This window comes from Rhinoraja longicauda, chromosome 6 (assembly GCF_053455715.1).
Source record: "Rhinoraja longicauda isolate Sanriku21f chromosome 6, sRhiLon1.1, whole genome shotgun sequence".
NCBI lineage: Eukaryota > Metazoa > Chordata > Chondrichthyes > Rajiformes > Arhynchobatidae > Rhinoraja > Rhinoraja longicauda.
Window position 1 is genome coordinate 39,709,917 of NC_135958.1, and position 19,698 is coordinate 39,729,614.

Sequence of the window (19,698 nt, forward strand, 5' to 3'; positions counted from 1 at the left end):
CCCATCCGACATTTCCGGAGGTTACACATTCAATACAGGCATTTACTTCCAAATTTACATACATTTACCCAGTATCCCTTATTTGGAGGGGCGTCTCTCTCCACCACACCCTGCCCCCCCCCCATGTCCAGCAGCGGAAGGACACTAGACTGTGGTCCTCCCCCACAGGGCCTTGGCGTTGGCTGCACCAAGCTTCAGTGCGTCCCTCAGCACGTACTCCTGCAGTCTGCAGTGGGCCAGTCGGCAACATTCCTTGACGGACAGCTCGCTCCGCTGGGAGGTCAACAAGGATCGGGCAGACCAAAGAGCGTCTTTCACCGAGTTGATGACCTTCCAGCAGCACTCGATGTCAGTCTCGGAATGCGTCCCTGGGAACAGTCCGTAGAGCACAGAGTCCTCTGTGACGGAGCTGCTCGGAATGAATCGTGACAGGGACCCCTGCAGACCTCTCCAGACACTCTTGGCAAATCCACACTCTTTGAAGAGGTGGGCCACCGTCTCCTCTCCGTAGCAGCCGTCCCGAAGGCAGCGTGCGCTGGTAGTGAGGTTCCGGCGGTGCAGGAAGGATCTGACTGGGAGGGCTCCCCTCACCGCCAGCCAAGCCAGGTCTTGGTGCTTGTTGGTGAGTTCTGGCGATGAGGCATTTTGCCAGACAAGCTGGGCGGTCTGTTCTGGGAACCACGCCACAGGATCCATGGAGTCATTCCCCTGCAGTGCCTGCAGGACGTTCCGTGCTGACCACTGCCCGATGGACTTGTGGTCAAAGGTGTTGGTCCGGAAGAACCTGTCCACAAACGACAGATGGTTCGGCAATGTCCAGCTGGCTGGCACATTGCGTGGCATCTGCGCCAGGCCCATCCTTCGCAACACCGGGGACAGGTAGAACCTCAGCAGGTAGTGGCATTTTGTGCCCACGTGCCTTGGCTCTATGCTCCGCCTGATGCAGCCACACACGAAGGTGGCCATCAGAATGAGGGCGACGTTGGGCACGCTTTTACCCCCGTTGTCTGCCGACTTGTGCATTGTGGCTCGTTGCACTCGGTCCATCGCCGACCCCCAGATGAAGCGGAAGACGGCCCGGGTGATCCCCTTGGCGTGGGAGGGAGGGATGGGCCACACTTGCGCCAAGTACAGCAGCCCCGAGAGCACCTCACACCTGATGACCAGGTTTTTCCCCGTGATGGAGAGGGAGCGCTGCTTCCACAGCTCCAGCTTCTTCCCCACCTTGGCTATCGGCTCCAGCCAATTTTTGTTACATGCCTCAGCCTTCCCGAACCAGATCCCCAGCACCTTCAGGAAGTCAGGCTTGATGGTGAAGGGGATGGAAGATCGGTCGGGCCAGTTGCCAGAGCATGGCCTCGCTCTTCCTGCGGTTTACCCTGGCCCCCGTGGCCAACTCAAACTGGTCGCAGACGCTGATCAGTCTGCGGACCGACCCTGGATCCGAGCAGAAGACGGCGACATCGTCCATGTACAGGGAGGCCTTGACCTGAGTGCCCCCACTGCCTGGCAATGTCACTCCTCTTATGCTCGCATCCTTCCTGATGGATTCGGCAAAGGGTTCAATGCAGCAGACGAACATGACAGGGGAGAGAGGGCAACCCTGCCTGACTCCAGACCTGACAGGGAAGCTGTCTGATTCCCACCCATTAATTTGGACTGCACTACAGATATCGGAGTAGAGCAGTTGTAGAGCAGTTGTATCCACTTCCTGATTCCCTCCCCAAAGCCCATTTTGGAGAGCACGTCCCTCATGTACGTGTGCGATATCCTGTCGAAGGCCTTCTCCTGGTCCAAGCTGACCAGGCAGGCATCCACCCGTCTGTCCTGCACGTAGGCAATGGTATCTCTCAGCAGCACCAGGCTGTCTGAGATTTTCCTGCCAGGTACAGCACAGGTTTGGTCCGGGTGGATCACCTGTCCCAGAGCAGACTTGACCCGGTTGGCGATGGCCTTAGACAGGATCTTGTAGTCTACATTCAACAATGTGATGGGTCTCCAATTCCTTATGTCATTCATCTCCCCCTTCTGCTTGTAGATCAGGGTGATGCTGCCCTTCCTCATAGAGTCTGACATGCTGCCGGCTACAAGTATATCGTTGTACACTTCCAGCAGGTCCGGGCCCACCCAGTCCCACAGAGCCGAGTACAACTCTGCCGGTAAGCCATCGCCTCCGGGAGTTTTACTCGAGTCAAAGGAACGGATGGAGCCAGTCAGCTCCTCCAGGGTCAGTAGTTGGTCCAGACTCTCCCGCTTGCTGTCGTCCAAGACTTCCGTGATGGAGGACAGGAAGTTCTGGGAGGCGGTGCTGTCTGTGGTCTTTACATCGTACAGATCCTTATAAAAGGATCTGCAGATCTTGAGCATGTCTGTCTGCGAGGATGTTACCAAGCCGTCCTCCTCCCTAAGGCTTTTGATCACAGAGCTCCCCCTGTGAACCTTATGGAAGAAGTAACGTGAGCACGTCTCATCCTGCTCAACATGGCGGACCCGGGACCGGAAGATGATCTTGGAGGATTCAGAGGTAAAGAGCCGAGCTTGCTGGCCCTTCAACTCTCTCAGTTCCTCCCTCACATCCACCCCTCTCCTCTGCAGAAGGAGCAGTTGCTGCAAATCTGTCTGGAGTTGACACAGTTCCCTCTTACCCTGTCTTGCTCTCTGAACACCTTTGGAGACGAAGAACTTCTTAATGTTCTCCTTTGTTGCCTCCCACCAGAGTGTCGGGGAGTCAAAGAGGGGCCTCACAGTTCTCCAACATGCGTAGTCCCTCTTTAGCTCCTCAACGTTTTCCGGGGTCAACAGCTCCACGTTTAACTTCCACGTCCCTCTGCCCGCCTTCCGGTCCTCCTGTAAATGACAGGTGGCCTGAAGGAGGCAGTGGTCAGAGAAGAACACCGGCGCGAGGTCGGTGTCTGACCGTGACGGCCCTCGATGTGAAGAGGAAGTCTATCCGGGACTGGGCTGAACCGTTCGGTCCAGACCAGGTGAACCGCGGCTGGGCTCCGCCTGCAGGGTCGCTGAAGGCGTCGCGCAGCTTTGCATCTTTGACCGTCTCCACCAGGAGTTTGGAGGTGCCGTCCAGTCTGTGGTTGGCACTGCCGGATCGTCCAGCCGCATCGATGATGCAGTTGAAGTCACCGGCCAGAACAAGCGGTCTAGACGTGGCCAGCAGCGGTGGGAGCTGCTGGTGGACGGCCAACCGCTCGCTCCGCCTGGGTGAGGCATACACATTAATCAGCCGGAGCGGAGAACCACGGTACATTACATCCACCACCAGGAGACGCCCCCCCCCACCACCTCCCTTACCTCAGTGATGGTGAAGCCCCCTCCCCGCAGCAAGATCCCCAGACCGGACGCACGACAATCATTTCCCCCCGACCATACCGACAGTCCGTGGGGCCACCATCGCGACCACCTCCGATAGCAGCGAAGGTGTGGCAGCCCGCACTCTTGTAGAAAAGTCACATCCGCCTTTACCTTGGCCAGGTACTGCAAGGTGTTCTTCACACTGCGCACGTTTAAAGATGCCAGTTTCAGCTCCATTGTCCTTTAGAGTTCCAGGCGGTCCTCCTCCCGCATGCACATCATCTGGCTGCGTTCCTGCACATTTCTGTCGCACAGGTAGTGGTACAGGCTGGTGGCTTCCTCAGCACAAGGTGTATTTTCTGGCGAGGCCACTGCGCTGCTCCCAGTTTCCTGGAGCTGGGGCCCATTGGCCACTGCACTGCTCCCGGTCTCCCGGAGCTGGGGCCCATTGGCCACTGCACTGCTCCCGGTCTCCCGGAGCTGGGGCCCATTAGCCACTGCACTGCTCCCGGTCTCCCGGAGCTGGGGCCCATTGGCCACTGCAGTGCTCCAGGTCTCCCGGAGCTGGGGCCCATTGGCCGTTGTGCCGCTCACGGTCTCCCGGAGCAGGGGCCCATTGGCCGTTGTGCCGCTCCCGGTCTCCCGGACCAGGGGCCCATTTGCCGCTGCACTGCTCCCATTTTCCTGGGGCTGGGGCCCATTGGCCGCTGCACTGCTCCCAGTCTCCTGGGGCTGGAGGGCAACAGACACGTTCTTTCTCTTACCTTCCTCCTCCCCCGTTTTCTTCCTCTGCCTCTGCTTCCGTTGTCGGCTCCTCCCGGTCGTCTCATCCTCCGATGCGGAGAGGTTGCTGGCCTCGTCCTGGGAGAGGACTCTTTTTTGGGACTTGCTTGCCCCCTCCGCCTTTTTCTCCGTGCGCACAGCCTTCAATGTTTTTCTCGATTTTACCACCTTCCATTCCTCCTCTTCCTGTTCCCCCTCTTCCATCGAATCGCCCTCGTGGGCAGGGGCCTGGGGGGCTCTGTCCAGCGGTTGGGGGCTCCTGGTGGTCGCGCTGTCATCGCCCCTGCTCTCCTTTCCTTTTTGGGCTTTTGCCGTGGTAGGAGGCGTCTCGTCCACACTGGGGGTGCTGGCAGCGGCCCCTCTTATCGCCTGTGCATACGTGCCTGCTCTTTTTGGGCAGGCCCTGTAAAGGTGGCCTCCCTCCCCACACAGGTTGCAGCTCTTACTCTCTTTGCAGTCCCTTGTCTCGTGGCCTTCTAGTTTGCAGTTTCTGCAGACGACTGTCCTGCATTCTGCCGCCACGTGCCCAGGTTTGTTGCATTTCCTGCACACCCTGGGCTGCCCCGCGTACATCGTGTAGCCCCGGTTCCCTCCGATGGCGAACACCGAGGGAGGGTGGATGATGAATCCCTTCCCGTCCACCCTCAGCTTCACATTTACTTGCCTCTTGCTCGTCCAGATCCCGAACAAGTCCTTTATGTCCACACAGTTCCCGGCCCCTTCGACGTAGCGCGCAAGGAAGGTGAGGACATCCACGACGGGCACATGTGGGTTAAACATGTGCACCGTGATCATTCGTTCCCTCTGGGTGGGGAGGGTGAAGAGCGGCTGCACCTTCAGGAGCGACAGCGGGGCTTCATCCCCTTTCTCACGGAAGTCCTGCAGCAACTTCTGCCATCCCGCCGGGTTCTGGAAGGTAACGTCGAAATATCTGTTAAATAACTGTTATATACAAATCCCACGGCTAGAATATTTACAAACCAAAGGTTGTCATCGAAATTTAGCCTAGCTAGAGGTTGTAGACAAGGATGCCCGTTATCCCCATTATTATTTGCGCTTGCTATTGAGCCACTGGCAGAAAGAGTTAGGGGGCATCCGGAAATACACGGATATAACACAAAGGACACAGAGAACAAAATTTCTCTATATGCAGATGACGTATTAATTTACATCACAAAACCAGAAATTAGTATTCCAAACTTATTAAAGCTAATAACCCAATTTGGATCACTTTCAGGATACAGAATAAATTGGAATAAAAGCGAAATTATGCCAATAAGGGAACATAACAAACAGATAATACAACAATTTCCATTTAAAATAGTAAATGAAAAATTTAAATATCTAGGTATCTATGTAACTAAGATATATACATCATTATTTAAAGCAAACTTCCCCCCGTTACTGAACAAACTACATAAGAATATTCAATACTGGAAAACACTCCCCATCTCAATGGTAGGCAAAATTAATGCCATAAAAATGATTTTTTTACCGCAAATACTATACCTTTTTCAGACAATTCCGATATATTTGACAAAAAACTTTTTTAAAAAATTGGACTCTATTGTTAATGATTTCATCTGGGATTATAAGAATCATAGGATAAATAAAAGACACTTGTGTAAATCAAAAATAAATGGAGGCCTGGCTTTACCCAATTTTTTGTTTTATTTCTGGGCAGTTAATATTAAAAATATGAATTTCTGGTTGGAAGAAATAGATCTTCAACCAGACTGGTTAAAAATGGAAAAGGAAGATTGTTTGCCTTTTGATATTGGTTCGATATTATTTGCCACGTCTAAATTAAACAAAAAAATTTATAGGGAAAACCCTATAATATTTAGTGCTATACGAATTTGGAAACAATTAAAAAAGACATTAAAACTAGATAATTTATCGCTTTTTCTTCCAATTGTGAATAATCCTTTGTTTAAGCCTTCATGGTTAGACCGGGGTTTTACACAGTGGAAGAATTATGGAATTAAAAATATGGGACAACTTTATAAGGAAGGCACCTTTCTGACATTTCAGGAGTTGCAACAGATTTATGGTCTTCGTGGAAATGATTATTTCAGATATCTTCAACTTAGAGATTACGTAAAGTCGAACTCCCAAAATTTTCAAATTAGAAATTCAGAAATTCTTGACGAATGTTGGAACAAACATCCTAATACAGAAAAATTAATATCTTATATATATAATATTTTATTAGACAGTGACATGCCTTCTACGGATTTATATAGACAAAAATGGGAAAAAGAATTAAATCAAGTAATAACGAAAGATACTTGGGAAGAAAGTTTGCAACATATAGATCAGTGTTCACTAAACGCCAGACATTCTCTAATACAATTTAAAGTATTACATAGGTTACATTATTCCAAAACAAAACTACATAAAATTTTCCAACATATTTCACCTAAATGTGATAAATGTCAACATTTAGAAGCTACATTATCTCATATGTTTGCAAACTGTATAAAAATTAAAAAATTTTGGGTAAATATTTTTAGTATAATATCTAAAATAACCAGCACACAATTGGACCCAGATCCAAAATTAATTATACTCGGAATATTAGAATTAGAATTAAATAAAACATTCAGAACAACACAAAAAAACTTTATTGATTATAGTTTAATAACAGGAAAAAAATTAATTCTAAAATTTTGGAAAGGCCCTACGGCCCCCACAATTAAAATGTGGATTATAGAAATGACGGAGACCTTAAACGTGGAAAGAATCAGATTTTCCCTGTTGGACAAACAGGAATTATTCATTGAAACATGGTCTCCTTTTATTGATTACTTAAAGGGTCAGAATAGTTCAGCACAGGAACCTGACTAGCACTCGGACTAAAGAATGAATGAAATGCTATACTTTGGAATGTACGAATATATCTCGAATGAAGTTTTTGTTATTTTAATAAATTTTTCCATTCTTCTTTAACTAATTTTTTCCTTATTTTTATTTTTTTTTTTTGTTTTTAGTTATTTTTTCTTTTAAATTGGTTTTTGTTTTTAGTTTTCTTCTCTCTCTTTTCTTTCTTCACTTCATCTACTTCGTTAGCTTTATTTAGTTTATATAAAATAAATTTAAAAAAAAGGGGTAAAAGGTATATAATAATAATTGACAATATTATCAATTCAAAAATGTATGACTGTAAAGATGTAAACAGGTTATGTACCTATCCCCAATAAAATTTTATTAAAAAAAAAAAAAAGAAATATCCGTTACCTGGGAAGTCCTGGAGGCAGAAGATGTCCCCGGCCTTGAATCCACAGGCTTCCAGCAGCACCTTCTTGATGAAGAGGTCCCTTGAGAAAGGGTTCCCCTCCCTGAGGTCCTTCACCGATACTCGCAGGGTATTCCGGATACCCTGCCCTCCAGCTCCAGCTCCACTTGCTGCTGCCATCCCACCTGGATAAGGGTGTTAGGTTGGTTACCCAACCAGCATGGATCCACCCCTAAACCAGACACGTGCTCCTGACCTCCGCTACTCGTCGATGATCCAATGCAAATACTGCTCTTATACTGTTCTTATAAGAACATTAGATTGTGCCAGAACAGATACTACACTTGATCTTAGACAAAAGGCCGAGAAGCCTTAACCAACCTGATCTCCCGGTGGCTGAGCACTTCAACTCCCCCTCCCACTCTCAGTCTGACCTTTCTGTCATGGGCCTCCTCCAGTGCCATAGTGAGGCCCACCGGAAATTGGAGGAACAGCACCTCATATTTCGCTTGGGCCGCTTACAGCCCAGTGGTATGAACATTGACTTCTCCAACTTTAGATAGTTCCTCTGTCCCTCTCTTCCCCTCCCCCTTCCCAGTTCTCCCACTGTCTTCCTGTCTCCACTTATACCCTTTCTTTGTCCCGCCCCCTTGATATCAGTCTGACGAAGGGTCTTGACCCGAAACGTCACCTCTCTCCTAGATGCTGCCTGACCTACTGAGTTACTCCAGCATTTTGTGATACCTTCGATTTGTACCAGCATCTGCAGTTATTTTCCTACTTCACTATCTTCAGTTAATAAGCAGATCCTTGGTTTTGCTGACATTGAGGGAGGGGTTGTTGTCTCAATATCATGTTACTAAGTGGTCCATCCCCTCCCTGTACTCGGTCTCGCGATTGTTCGAGGTTCGGCCCACTGCAGTGGTGTCACCTGCACACATGTAGATGGAGTTGGAGCAGCATTCGACCACACAGCTGTGAGTGTATATGGAGTATGATCAGAGGCTGAGAATACATCCTCACGGGGCACTGGCTTTGAAAATTATCGTGGAGGATATTCTAAGTGTAAGAAAATAACTGCAGATGCTGGTACAAATCGAAGGTATTTATTCACAAAATGCTGGAGTAACTCAGCAGGTCAGGCAGCATCTCAGGAGAGAAGGAATGGGTGACGTTTCGGGTCGAGACCCTTCAGTCTGATGGATATTCTGTGGAGGATATTCTGTCGCCTATGCTGTCTGATTGTGATCTGTGGATCAGTAAGTCAAGGATCCAGTTACAGATTTGGGGTTTTGACTGGTAGGTCTAGGTGTTTGGAGATTAGTATTGTTGGAATGATGGTCTTGAAGGTGGAGCAATAGTCAATAAATAGCAGCCTGATGAAGGTGGCCTTGTTGTCCAGATGTTCCGGCGATGAGTGTAGGGCCAGGGAAATGACATCTGCCAGGACCTGTTGCAACCGTAGGCAAACTGTAGTAGATCAAGGCTGCTATTAATGTGCACCATCTGGAGGCTGGAGTTCATGTGCACCATCACCAGTGTCTCAAAGCACATCATGTCAGACCCATTGGATGGTAATTATTAAGGCCCACTGCCTGGCTTTTCTTTTGACACCAGGATGATAATAGTCTTCTTAAAGTAGACGGAGACCTCAAAATGAAGTAAAGAGAGGTTAAAGATGTCCGCCAGCTGATCTGGGCAGACCCTGAGGACGTGGCTGGAGAGCTCATCAGGGCCAGTCCGTGGAACCTGTTGTCGCCTAAACAATCACCTAAGTGGGACAGGCCTTTTACTCAGGACAGTCGCAAATGATCTCATCTGTTTTTGCAGATTAGCATTGTGCACCTTTCTTTAATGATCAGTGGACATTCACTGAGTAATCCCTTTGTCCTTCCACTCCGATTACCCCCCCATGCCTTGTGTATAACGGTGATTTGCTGCAATTCTCCAAATGCAAAATCTCATACTGATGTGCATCAAACTCCTTGTCGTTTCTCTGCCCAACTGGCCAGACTTTTTTTTCCTGTGTGGTAAAAAAGTTGTAACTTTCCTCAATTGTTTTCTGCTAAGAGGTTAAATGAATAAACTCCGATTATTGGCCCTTTTGCCACTCCAAATAACCTACAGTGTTTAACATTCATGATTTTGAACATCTCCATCAAATCTCTTCATAAACTGCTGTCCCAAGAAACAATCCACCATTTAAAAACATTATCAACCCAATTAACCTGATAGCTGTTTATGAGACGAAAATTGAACCTGATGAGAACACTCAGTGGGTCAAGCAACACATATGGGAAGGGAAAAGGAGCTAATGTTTCAATAAATGCTGCCAAAAATGTTACCATCTTGTGAGGAAATTTAAAAAAAAAAGATGAGAGTTGGGATAATAGGTCAAGTTCCTTCCAGAAAGAGAAATAGTGAGAGAAATAATGGCAGTAACAATCAAGAGAGAAAATGTATCCTGAGAATAATTTTATAATCTGCTTCAAGACCGTTGTAGGTTAATTCTATAGAAGATTGTTTCTAACTCTTCAGGAACATTGTTACTAACTCTTCCATTTACACTGTCACGTCTTCTGCCTATGAAGTACTCTTCCATACATTTGGCAGCCCTTTCGAGTCAGAATATGGTCCATTGATGCTTTAGCGTTTGAGTAAGAAGTTGAAGTTAGTGCTGGGTATAGAGTTCTCTAATTCAAGGTTTCATTCTGTTTTGCGGTCAGGATACTGCACAAAGTACCTGAATAGAATAATAAAAGATCATTGTAGTATACGGACCTGGAATTTAAACCAGTGGTGTTTCAGGGTAGATCTGTTCCAAATGTAGGTTTTTTAAATTGGGTTTTATGTTATGGAGATTGTCATTCCATTCCTGGGAAGAAAGCAGTCAAAACAATAACCAGCCCACATTTAGGCTCCAATTGGTACTAAACAACAATTACACACGCACACCGCGAGGGCAGCTGGTATGAGAAAACGGCATGGATACTGTGATATAGGCATGGGTGGCCCATTGGTTGAAGGTCTAAGTGTGTTTTGTGGCATTATTAGGAAAGTATCTGCATACACTGAATCCCTTCAACAATGGTGGTGGGTTAATGAAGTGAACCTACTTTAACCCACAAGTGCTAAAAATCATACATATGCAGTTTTATGAGTAAAAACCACCAAAATGTCTATTAAACTTCAGAGGAAATGCCTCCTCCAATGGTTCCATATCCTGATTCAGAATTAATGGAGCTGACTGATAAATGCGAAGGAAGGTTTACACCGAAAATCGACACAAAATGCTGGAGTAACTTAGTGGGACAGGCAGCATCTCTGGATAGGTGATGTTTTGGGTCGAGACCCAGAGACTGAAGAATGATCTCGACCCGAAACGTCACCCATTCCTTCTATCCAGAGATGCTGCCTGTCCCGCTGAGTTACTCCAACACCTTGTGTCTATGACTGATAAATGTGGCCATTCCAAAATGATCTTTCATTTGAGTGTGCCAATCGCTTTGGTCTGGTTAGCATTGTTCTTCCCAGTTAATGTCATTTTTAAAATCTTATTTATCCTTGGGATATTACTGCTGAGGTGACCCGTTGTCTTGTCAAATACATTTCATGGTACCCTTGACCCTGTGCCAACTTACATATGACAAATAAAATTTATTATTATTATTATTAATCTTTTGGATTCTAGCTGTAATTAAGATAGATAACAAAATCTTCTTCCTGCCCCAAGGAGCGAGATCCATGGTTGCCGTTGAGATATTATTACTGTTGCTATTACACATTCATGAGTGGTTCAATGTTTTATTGTTTAAGAACATTGTGGCGCCATGTCTCACTCTGGGCAATTCTAACTGGCAATGTCACGAGCTTTTAAGCTAAAAAATATATTATAGAAATGATATCAGATAGTCTAACGTAGGCAGTCAGTTGAATCATATATATCAGGTATTCTTAACAGTCAAAATCAGTGATCTTTTAATATTTTTTCTCTTTTTACAGGTTGATCGGACTGAGGTTATAAAGAGTAACTTGCACCCAGTCTTCTCTAAAATTTTCAACGTGGATTATTTCTTTGAGGAGGTTCAGAAGCTTCGATTCGAGGTGTACGATATACATGGGCACTGTAGTATTGGTGCACGAGACGATGATTTCTTGGGTGGTGTGGAGTGCACCCTTGGCCAAGTAAGTACCAAGGGCAGTATGTCGCAGATACATGTCATTCTCATTTTTCTAGGCTTTTTAACCTGTTCACTACCAAGTTTTTTCCCCCACGATTGGCCATCACCCGAGTACACTCGGGGGAGGGGTGGCACTGAACAGGTTCAATGTTCCAGTTCTTTATTTCCACTTCAAATTTGTGGGCAGCATGGTGGTGCAGCGGTAGAGTTGCTGCCTTACAGCGCTTACAACGACAGCGGCCCGGGTTTGATCTCGACTGCGGGTGCTGTCTGTTCTGCACGGAGTTTGTACGTTCTCCCTGTGACTGGTGGGTTTTCTCTGAGATCTTCGGTTTCTTCTCACACTCCAAAGACGTACAGGTTTGTAGGTTAATTAGCTTGGTATGAGTCTAAATTGTCCCTAGTGTGTTTAGGATAATGTTAGTGTGCGGGGATCACTGGTCAGCGCCGACTTAATGGGCCGAAGGGCACATTTCCGCGCTGCATCTCTAAACTAAACTAAAATTAAATTATCAGTTGGAGTAAGGAAACAGTGGTCAATGTTGTAACAACGTCTGCTAACCACACTTTTACCAAGATTCAAAGTTTAATATTGATATATTTAATAAATTAAAAGGAATTACAGATTTACACATTCAGAATTACACATTTCTAAAACATGTTGGTTTGAGCAAAAAAGTTAAAGAAATAAAAGCAGGTCGCGCAGTTCAACAGCGGCACGGTGGTGCAGCGGTAGAGTTGCTGCCTTACAGCGAATGCAGCGCTGGAGCCCCGGGTTCGATCCCGACTACGGGTACTGTCTGTACGGAGTTTGTACGTTCTCCCCGTGACCTGCTTGGGTTTTCTCCGAGATCTTCGGTTTCCTCCCACACTCCAAAAGACGTACAGGTTTGTAGGTTAATTGGCTGGAAAAATGTAAAAATTGTCCCTAGTGGGTGTAGGATAGTGTTAATGTGCGGGGATCGCTGGGCGGCGCGGACCCGGTGGGCCGAAGGGCCTGTTTCTGCGTTGTATCTCTAAATCTAAATCTAAAATCATATGTTCGTTTGACATTATATTCACTGAGAATTTTGTCTGTCCCCCGTCAGATCTCTTTATTCCTTGATTCCCTTCAATGCCCCATCTGAAGTCCCGTGGGACTGCATTCCAGGGATTAACAATCTAAGTGAAGAAATACCTCTTCTTTTAAATCCCTCCAGGGATGATGCCGTTTTCTGAACCTATGCCTTCTAGCTACTGATTCCTCAGCCATTGCAAAAAGCCTCTCACTCTTGCAATCTCTCACAGAATCTCACCTGGTTTAATGAGATCGTCTCTAATACTTCAAAATCCAGTGAGTTTAGTCATTTTCATTGTCAAAAGTTAAATCCAATTTTAGCTAGATTACCTCTTAGGCAGGTCGGATAATGAAACCAAAAAAAAAAGGAAAATTAATTCTTCAATAGTCGTTTATTTGTCACATAGACATAAATGTGTAGTGAAATGAAACATTACCCGCAGTTGAACAATAAGACCAATAAGAATAATCAATAAAAATGCAATAACACATACAATCACAAACTAACATCAAACAAAAAGAAACATCCATCACAGTGAGTCTCCTCCAGTCCCCTCCTCACTGTGATGGAAGGCCACAATGTCTTTTCTCTTCCCCTGCCGTCTTGTCCCGCGGTCAGGCTGTTGGAGTTGCCACGTCGGGGCGGTCGTGGCTCCCGATATTGAAGCCCCCGCTGGGCGGTGAAAAATCCCGCGGCCTATTTCAGGCCGCGCCGGACGGTGAAAGGTCCGCGGCGGGCCGACCCAAGCCCCGCGATTCGGGGCGGGCGAACACGCTGCCTCTGCCGCTGCCGGAGCTCCCGATGTCGGCCCCCACCCAGGGGCCTGTGGGCCTCCGACGTCCACGCGGCCTGCGCCGGAGCCTCCGGAGACGAGTCGCAGCCGCTCCCGCAGCATCCGAAGGCGGCCAGCGCCGCGGGTAGTGAGTCCAGGCCGCGGGCTCTGCGAACCAGAGCCCCAGGTGGTCCCACGTGCATGGCCGGTGGTAGGCCGCAACGGGAACGGAGACACCACACAGAACAAAGGTCGCGTCTCCGTTCGGGAGAGAGAATTTTACAGTTCCCGTTCCCTCCCACCCCCCCCAAACATAACATACAAACCCTACACCATATTAAAGCTACAATTCAGACAAAAACAACAAAAAACACAAAAGACAGACGGACTGCAGTTGCACTGCATCCTAACTTGCAATAAGCATCAGTGTAATATTTGCCTTTCAATTTGCTTGCCGAACCTGAACAATGCCTTTGTGTTTTGTGAATCAAAACATCAGGTCCCTTTGAACAGCAGAATATTCTCCAACTTCCCCTGAAAGGAGGTGGTTCTGAGGCTCTTGAAGAACATTAAGGTAGAGAGATCCTCTGGGCCTGATGGGATCTATCCCAGGTTATGAAGGGAGGCAAGAGAGGAGATTGATGAGGACCTTTGTTTCTTCTCTCACCACAGATGAGCTCCTGTAGGACTGGAGTGAGAGCAATGTTGTTGCGTTGTCTAAGAACGAAAGTAGAGTGAATCCAGGAAACGTTGGTCCGGTGAGCCTCACGCCAGTGGTAGGGAAACAAATGGAGAGAACTTTTTGAGATTAGATTTGGAAGAGGATGGGCTCATTAGGAGTAGCCGGCACATCCTCGTACGTGGCAGGTCGTGATTTGATTGAGGTGACAAAGGTGATTGATGAAGGTAAGACGATGCATGTCGTACACATGGATTTTAGTCAGGCTTTTGATAAGGTCCCTCATGGTAGGCCGATCCTGAAGATTAAGATGTACAGGATTCACAATGACTCGGTCATATGGATTCAGAGCTGGTTTATTCATAGACGACAGAGGGTTGTGGCAGAAGGTAGATATTCTGGCTGGAGGTCTGTGACCAGTGGAGTTTCCAAGGGACCCATGCTGGGACCTCTGCTGTTTGTGATATGTATAATAATATATAAATGGATGAGAATGTACGAGGTGTGATTAGCAAGTTTGTGAATGACACGAAAATGGGTGGCATCATAGATAGTCAAGATGGTTATCAAAAATTGCAGCAAGATTTTGATCAGTGGGCAGATGGGCTGAGGAATGGATAATGCAGTTTAATACAGATAAGTACGAGATGTTGTATTTTAGGAAGTCAAATGAGGGTAGGACCTTCAGAGTGAATGGCAGGGCTTTGGGGAGTGTGGTAGTGCAGAGGAATATAGGAGTGCAGGTACATAGTTCCTTGAAAGTGACTTCACAGGTAGATACGGTGGTCAAGAAGGCTTTTAGCACATTGGCCTTCATCAGGCAGAGTATTAAATACCTACTGACTCCCACAGCTATCTTGACTACACTTCTTCCCACCCTGTTTCCTGTAAAAACTCTATCCCCTACTCCCAATTCCTCCGTCTACGCCGCATCTGCGCCCAGGATGAGGTGTTCCATACAAGGGCATCGGAGATAATAATAATAATAATAATGCATTTTATTTATATAGCGCTTTTCATATACTCAAAGACGCTTTACAGAGATTTAGAGAACATAGGGAAATGAATAAATAGATAAATAAGTAAATAAGTAAACGAACAGAGAAAGGAGACAGAAGGTGAGGTGACCTTCAGTAGTTGAAGGCAGTACTGAACAGGTGAGACTTCAGCGATGTTTTGAATGTGGTGAGTGTGGAGGAGTCTCTAACGGTTTGGGGTAGTGAGTTCCATAGGGTGGGAGCAGCGATGGAGAAAGCCCTGTCCCCCCAGGATCTGAGTTTGGTCCGGATGTGGGGGGATAGGAGATTGGCAGCGGCAGAGCGGAGGGTGCAGGTGGGAGTGTGCCTGTGGAGGAGGTCGGTCAGGTAGGATGGGGCCAGGTTATGGAGGGCTTTGTAGGTTATGAGGAGGATTTTGTACTGGATTCTCTGGGGGATGGGGAGCCAGTGGAGTTTATAAAGGACGGGGGTGATATGGTCACGGATCGGGATGTCCTCATTCTTTAGGAAACGGGGGTACCCCTCTTCCATTATAGATGAGACTCTCACTAGGGTCTCCTCAATATCCCGCAGCTCCGCTCTTGCTCCCCCTCCCCTATTCGTAACAAGGAGAGAGTCCCCCCTGTTCTCACCTTCCACCCCATCAGCCGTCGCACACAACAAATTAACCTCCACCATTTCCGTCACCTCCAACAGGATCCCACTACTGGCCACATCTTCCCATCTCCACCTCTTTCTGCTTTCCGCAGAGACCGTTCGCTCCGTAACTCCCTGGTCCACTCGTCCCTTCCCACCCAAACCACCCCCTCCCCAGGTACTTTTCTCTGCAACCGCAGGAGATGCAACACCTGTCCCTTTATCTCCCCCCTCGACTCCATCCAAGGACCCAAACAGTCTTTCCAGGTGAGGCAGAGGTTCACCTGCACCTCCTCCAACCTCATCTACTGTAACCGCTGTTCCAGGTGTCAACTTCTCTACATCGGCGAGACCAAGTGCAGGCCCGGCGATCATTTCGCAGAATACTTACCCTCAGTCCGTCTTAACCAACTTGATTTTCCGGTGGCTCAGCACTTTAACTCCCCCTCCCATTCCCAATCTGACCTTTCTGTCCTGAGCCTGCCAGAGAAGGCCCAGTGCAAATTGGAGGAACAGCACCTCATATTTCGCTTGGGTAGTTTGCACCCCAGCGGTATCAACATTGACTTCTCTAACTTCAGATTGTCCCTGCTTTCCCTCTCTATCCCCTCCCCCTTCCCAGTTCTCCCACCAGTCTCCCTATCTCCTACTACATCCTATCTTTGTCCCGCCCCATGCCCTTACATCAGTCTGTGGAAAGGTCTCGACCCGAAACTTCTCTCCAGAGATACTGCCTGACCCGCTGAGTTACTCCAGCATTTTGTGTCTACCATTGAATATAGAAGTTGAGAGGTGATGTTACAGTTGTACAAGATGTTGGTGAGGCCACATTTGGAGTATTGTGCTCAGTTTTGGTCACCCTGTTAGAGGAAAGATGTTGTTAAGCTGGAGAGGATACAGAGAAGATTTACGAGGGTGTTGCCAGGACTCGAGGGCCTGAGCTACAGGGAGAGGTTGGGCAGGCTTGGACTATTCCTTGGGGCACTGAAGATGAGGGGTGATCCTTTAGAGGCATATAATATAATAAGGGGAATAGATAGAGTAAATGCACAGTCTTTTCCTCACTGTCCTCAATCCTCATTGTCTGCCGCTCCTTCAGTTTTGATATTGTCAGCAAACTTACTCACCAGCCCATCTACATTTAAGTCTAGGTCAGAGAGCTATAGAGTTATACAGTGGGGAAACAGGCCCTTCATGCCAAACTGCCTACTCCAATCAACATGGCTCATCTCCATTAGTCCCACCTGCCGACATTTGGCCTGTGTCCTTCTAAACCTACCCTATCCACATACCTGTTCAAATGTCCTTTAAACATTGTGATAGTACATGCCGCAACTACCTCCTCTGGCAGCTCATTCCATATACCCAACGCCCAGGGGATAGAGGGATATGGATCATGTATGGGCAGATGAGATCAGTTTAAATAGGCTTCATGTTCAGCATAAACATAGTGGACAAACATATGGGCATCATACCTGTGCTGTGATGATCTGTGGTCTATGTTCTGTCAGCACTGACCACCAGAACTGGCCATTACAGTAATAAAACTAAAATTGATATATTTATTCCTACTCTCTGTATGTTTTCTCTTAACTAATCTTCAGGACATGCCTAATACTTTAACCTTTATTTTTGTATTAACCTTCCCAGAATATCTTGAATTTTGCTATGTGGGTTAGGTCACCATTAATCCCCGAGAAAGTGCTTTTGTGCAAAATGAGTAAAGTAACAGATGTTGTAAATTAAACTTAAGGCTGTCTAGTTCGATATAATTCTTAGTTATTTAATTGTTTCATTAGATATAATGCAATTCACTCACAAGGGTTGCTTTGTTTCTGAAGGTGATTGATATGACCATTGTTATTTGAGCCACATGAAGCTGTGTGTTTCTGATTTACCCTAAATTAAGTAAATACAGCTATGTTTATCTGATGAAAAAAATGTAAACCCCTTTGAGAACTTTTAGTTTAGTTCAAGGTTTCAAGGTTTTAAGGTTAGTTTATTGTCATATGTACCAATTAAGGTACAGTGAAATTTGAGTTACCACACAGCCATGCTGTGAAAAGCAACAAGACACACAGCCAGAAGGTATCACAAAATGCTGGAGTAACTCAGACTGAAGAAGGGTTTCGACCCGAAACGTCACCCATTCCCTCTCTCCTAGATGCTGCCTGACCTGCTGAGTTACTCCAGCATTTTGTGATGCCTTCGATTTGTACCAGCATCTGCAGTTATTTTCCTACAAGACACACAGTCACATAAAAGTGAACATAAACATCCATCACAGTGGATTCCACATTCCTCACTGTGATGGAAGTTCAATCTTCTTCCTCTTGTTCTCCCACAGTCGGGGCAGTCAAACCGTCTGTAGTCGGGGCGATCAAAGCTTCCGCAGCAGACGATCAAAGCCCCCGTCTGGATGATCGAAACTCCCGCGTCGGGGCGGTTGAAACTCTCTCCGCGGCATGGAGCTCCCGAGTCGGCCTCTTCTTACCAGAGACCGCGGGCTTCACGATGTTAAAGTCCACAGGCCCCGCGGTTGGAGCTTCGATCCCCGGCAAAGGGATCGCAAACTCCGCGATGTTAAAGTCCCACAGACTCCCGCGGCTGAAGCGCCGGGCCGGTCTCCAGGAAAGGCCGCACCACTCCACGACGTTAGGCCGCAATGGGGACGGAGATACGATACGGAAAAAAATTGCATCTCCGTCGAGGTAAGAGATTGAAAAAAAGTTTCCCCCAACCACCCCCCCCCCCCCCCTCCCTTCCCCACATAAAACAAACCTAGGAATACTGAAACATACTTTTTAGCACATACTAAAAATAACAAAAAGAAGAAAGGACAGACAGACTGTTGGTGAGGCAGCCACTGTTGGTGGAGCCACCCAGTGTTTAGTTTAGAGATACAGTGCGGAAACAGGCCCACCGAGTCCGCACCGACCAGTGATCCCAGCACATTAACACTATCCTACACACACTAGGGACAATTTATACTTATACCAAGCCAATTAACCTACAAACCTGTATGTCTTTGAAGTGTGGGAGGAAACCGACGATCTCGAATAAAACCCAGGCGGTCACAGGGAGAACTTACAAACTCCGTACAGGCAGCACCTGTAGTCGGGATCGAACCCGGGTCTCCGGCACGGCAAGCACTGTAAAGCAACAACTCTACCGCTGCGCCACCGTGACGGCCCTTGATGACAACCTCATGATACTTATATTTCTTGAAATAACATGGGGAATGATGCGAAGATTGTGCTCATTGTTGCTCTCCAGTATTGATCATGCTGAATTATACAGGGTCATGTAGAGGGCACCTATATAGGATGGGCCCATCAGTGATTGTACCAGTGGTACAGTTGTACCATTGTGCATATTCACCAACCCAAATGTAGACTAAAAATGCAACACTCCTTCAAAAATTGGGTTATTTTATACATTGGAAGGAACTGTCGATGCTGATTTACACTGATTTACAGTAATCAGAACTATTTCGGCTAGAGATACAAGAGACTGAAGATGCAGGAATCTGGAGCAACAAACAATCTGATGGAGGATGTCGAGTAGAACCTGTGGTGGTGGTGGTGGTAGGGGGGGGGGGGGGGGGAATTATCAATGTTTCAGGTCAAAACCTTGCATTAGATTTCAGAGTAACTTGTAATATTCTCCCAAAGCGAGCCATGACTCTGAATTGTGTAGGAAAGAACTGCAGATGCTGGTTTAAATAGACACAAAATGCTGAAGCAACTCAGTGGGACAGGCAGCATCTCTGGAGAGAAGGAGTGGGGGTCGAGACCCTTCTCCAGACGCAAGCTGTCTTCTCCCAAGGAATCCAGACGTTTCTCTGACTTACATGCTGACGGACTTGAGCTTTGTGTGGAGCTGCTGTACTTCATCCATCTCAGGGAAGCTTTGACCAATAGTTTAGGCCAGGATGACCACGTCAGATAGTTTCAAACCCCACCTTTAGAACTTGGCAACACAGAACATTGAACGTAGAACAGTCCAGCATAGAAATGGGCCCTCCAGCCTACAAGGCATGTGCCA

The 19,698-nt window shown here is 47.1% G+C and overlaps 1 protein-coding gene and 1 pseudogene across 2 annotated transcripts in view; one reads left to right on the plus strand and one right to left on the minus strand.

Annotated features, from left to right (window-relative positions):
• Window positions 1-19,698, plus strand: part of cpne7 (copine VII) — a 184,564-nt gene that overhangs the window by 46,625 nt on the left and 118,241 nt on the right. For both annotated transcript variants that reach the window (XM_078400853.1, XM_078400855.1), the window contains exon 3: window positions 11,330-11,512. In XM_078400853.1, the coding sequence (XP_078256979.1) occupies window positions 11,330-11,512 (183 nt within the window). The remainder of the gene's footprint in view (window positions 1-11,329; window positions 11,513-19,698) is intronic.
• Window positions 7,611-7,701, minus strand: LOC144594980 (U2 spliceosomal RNA; annotated as a pseudogene).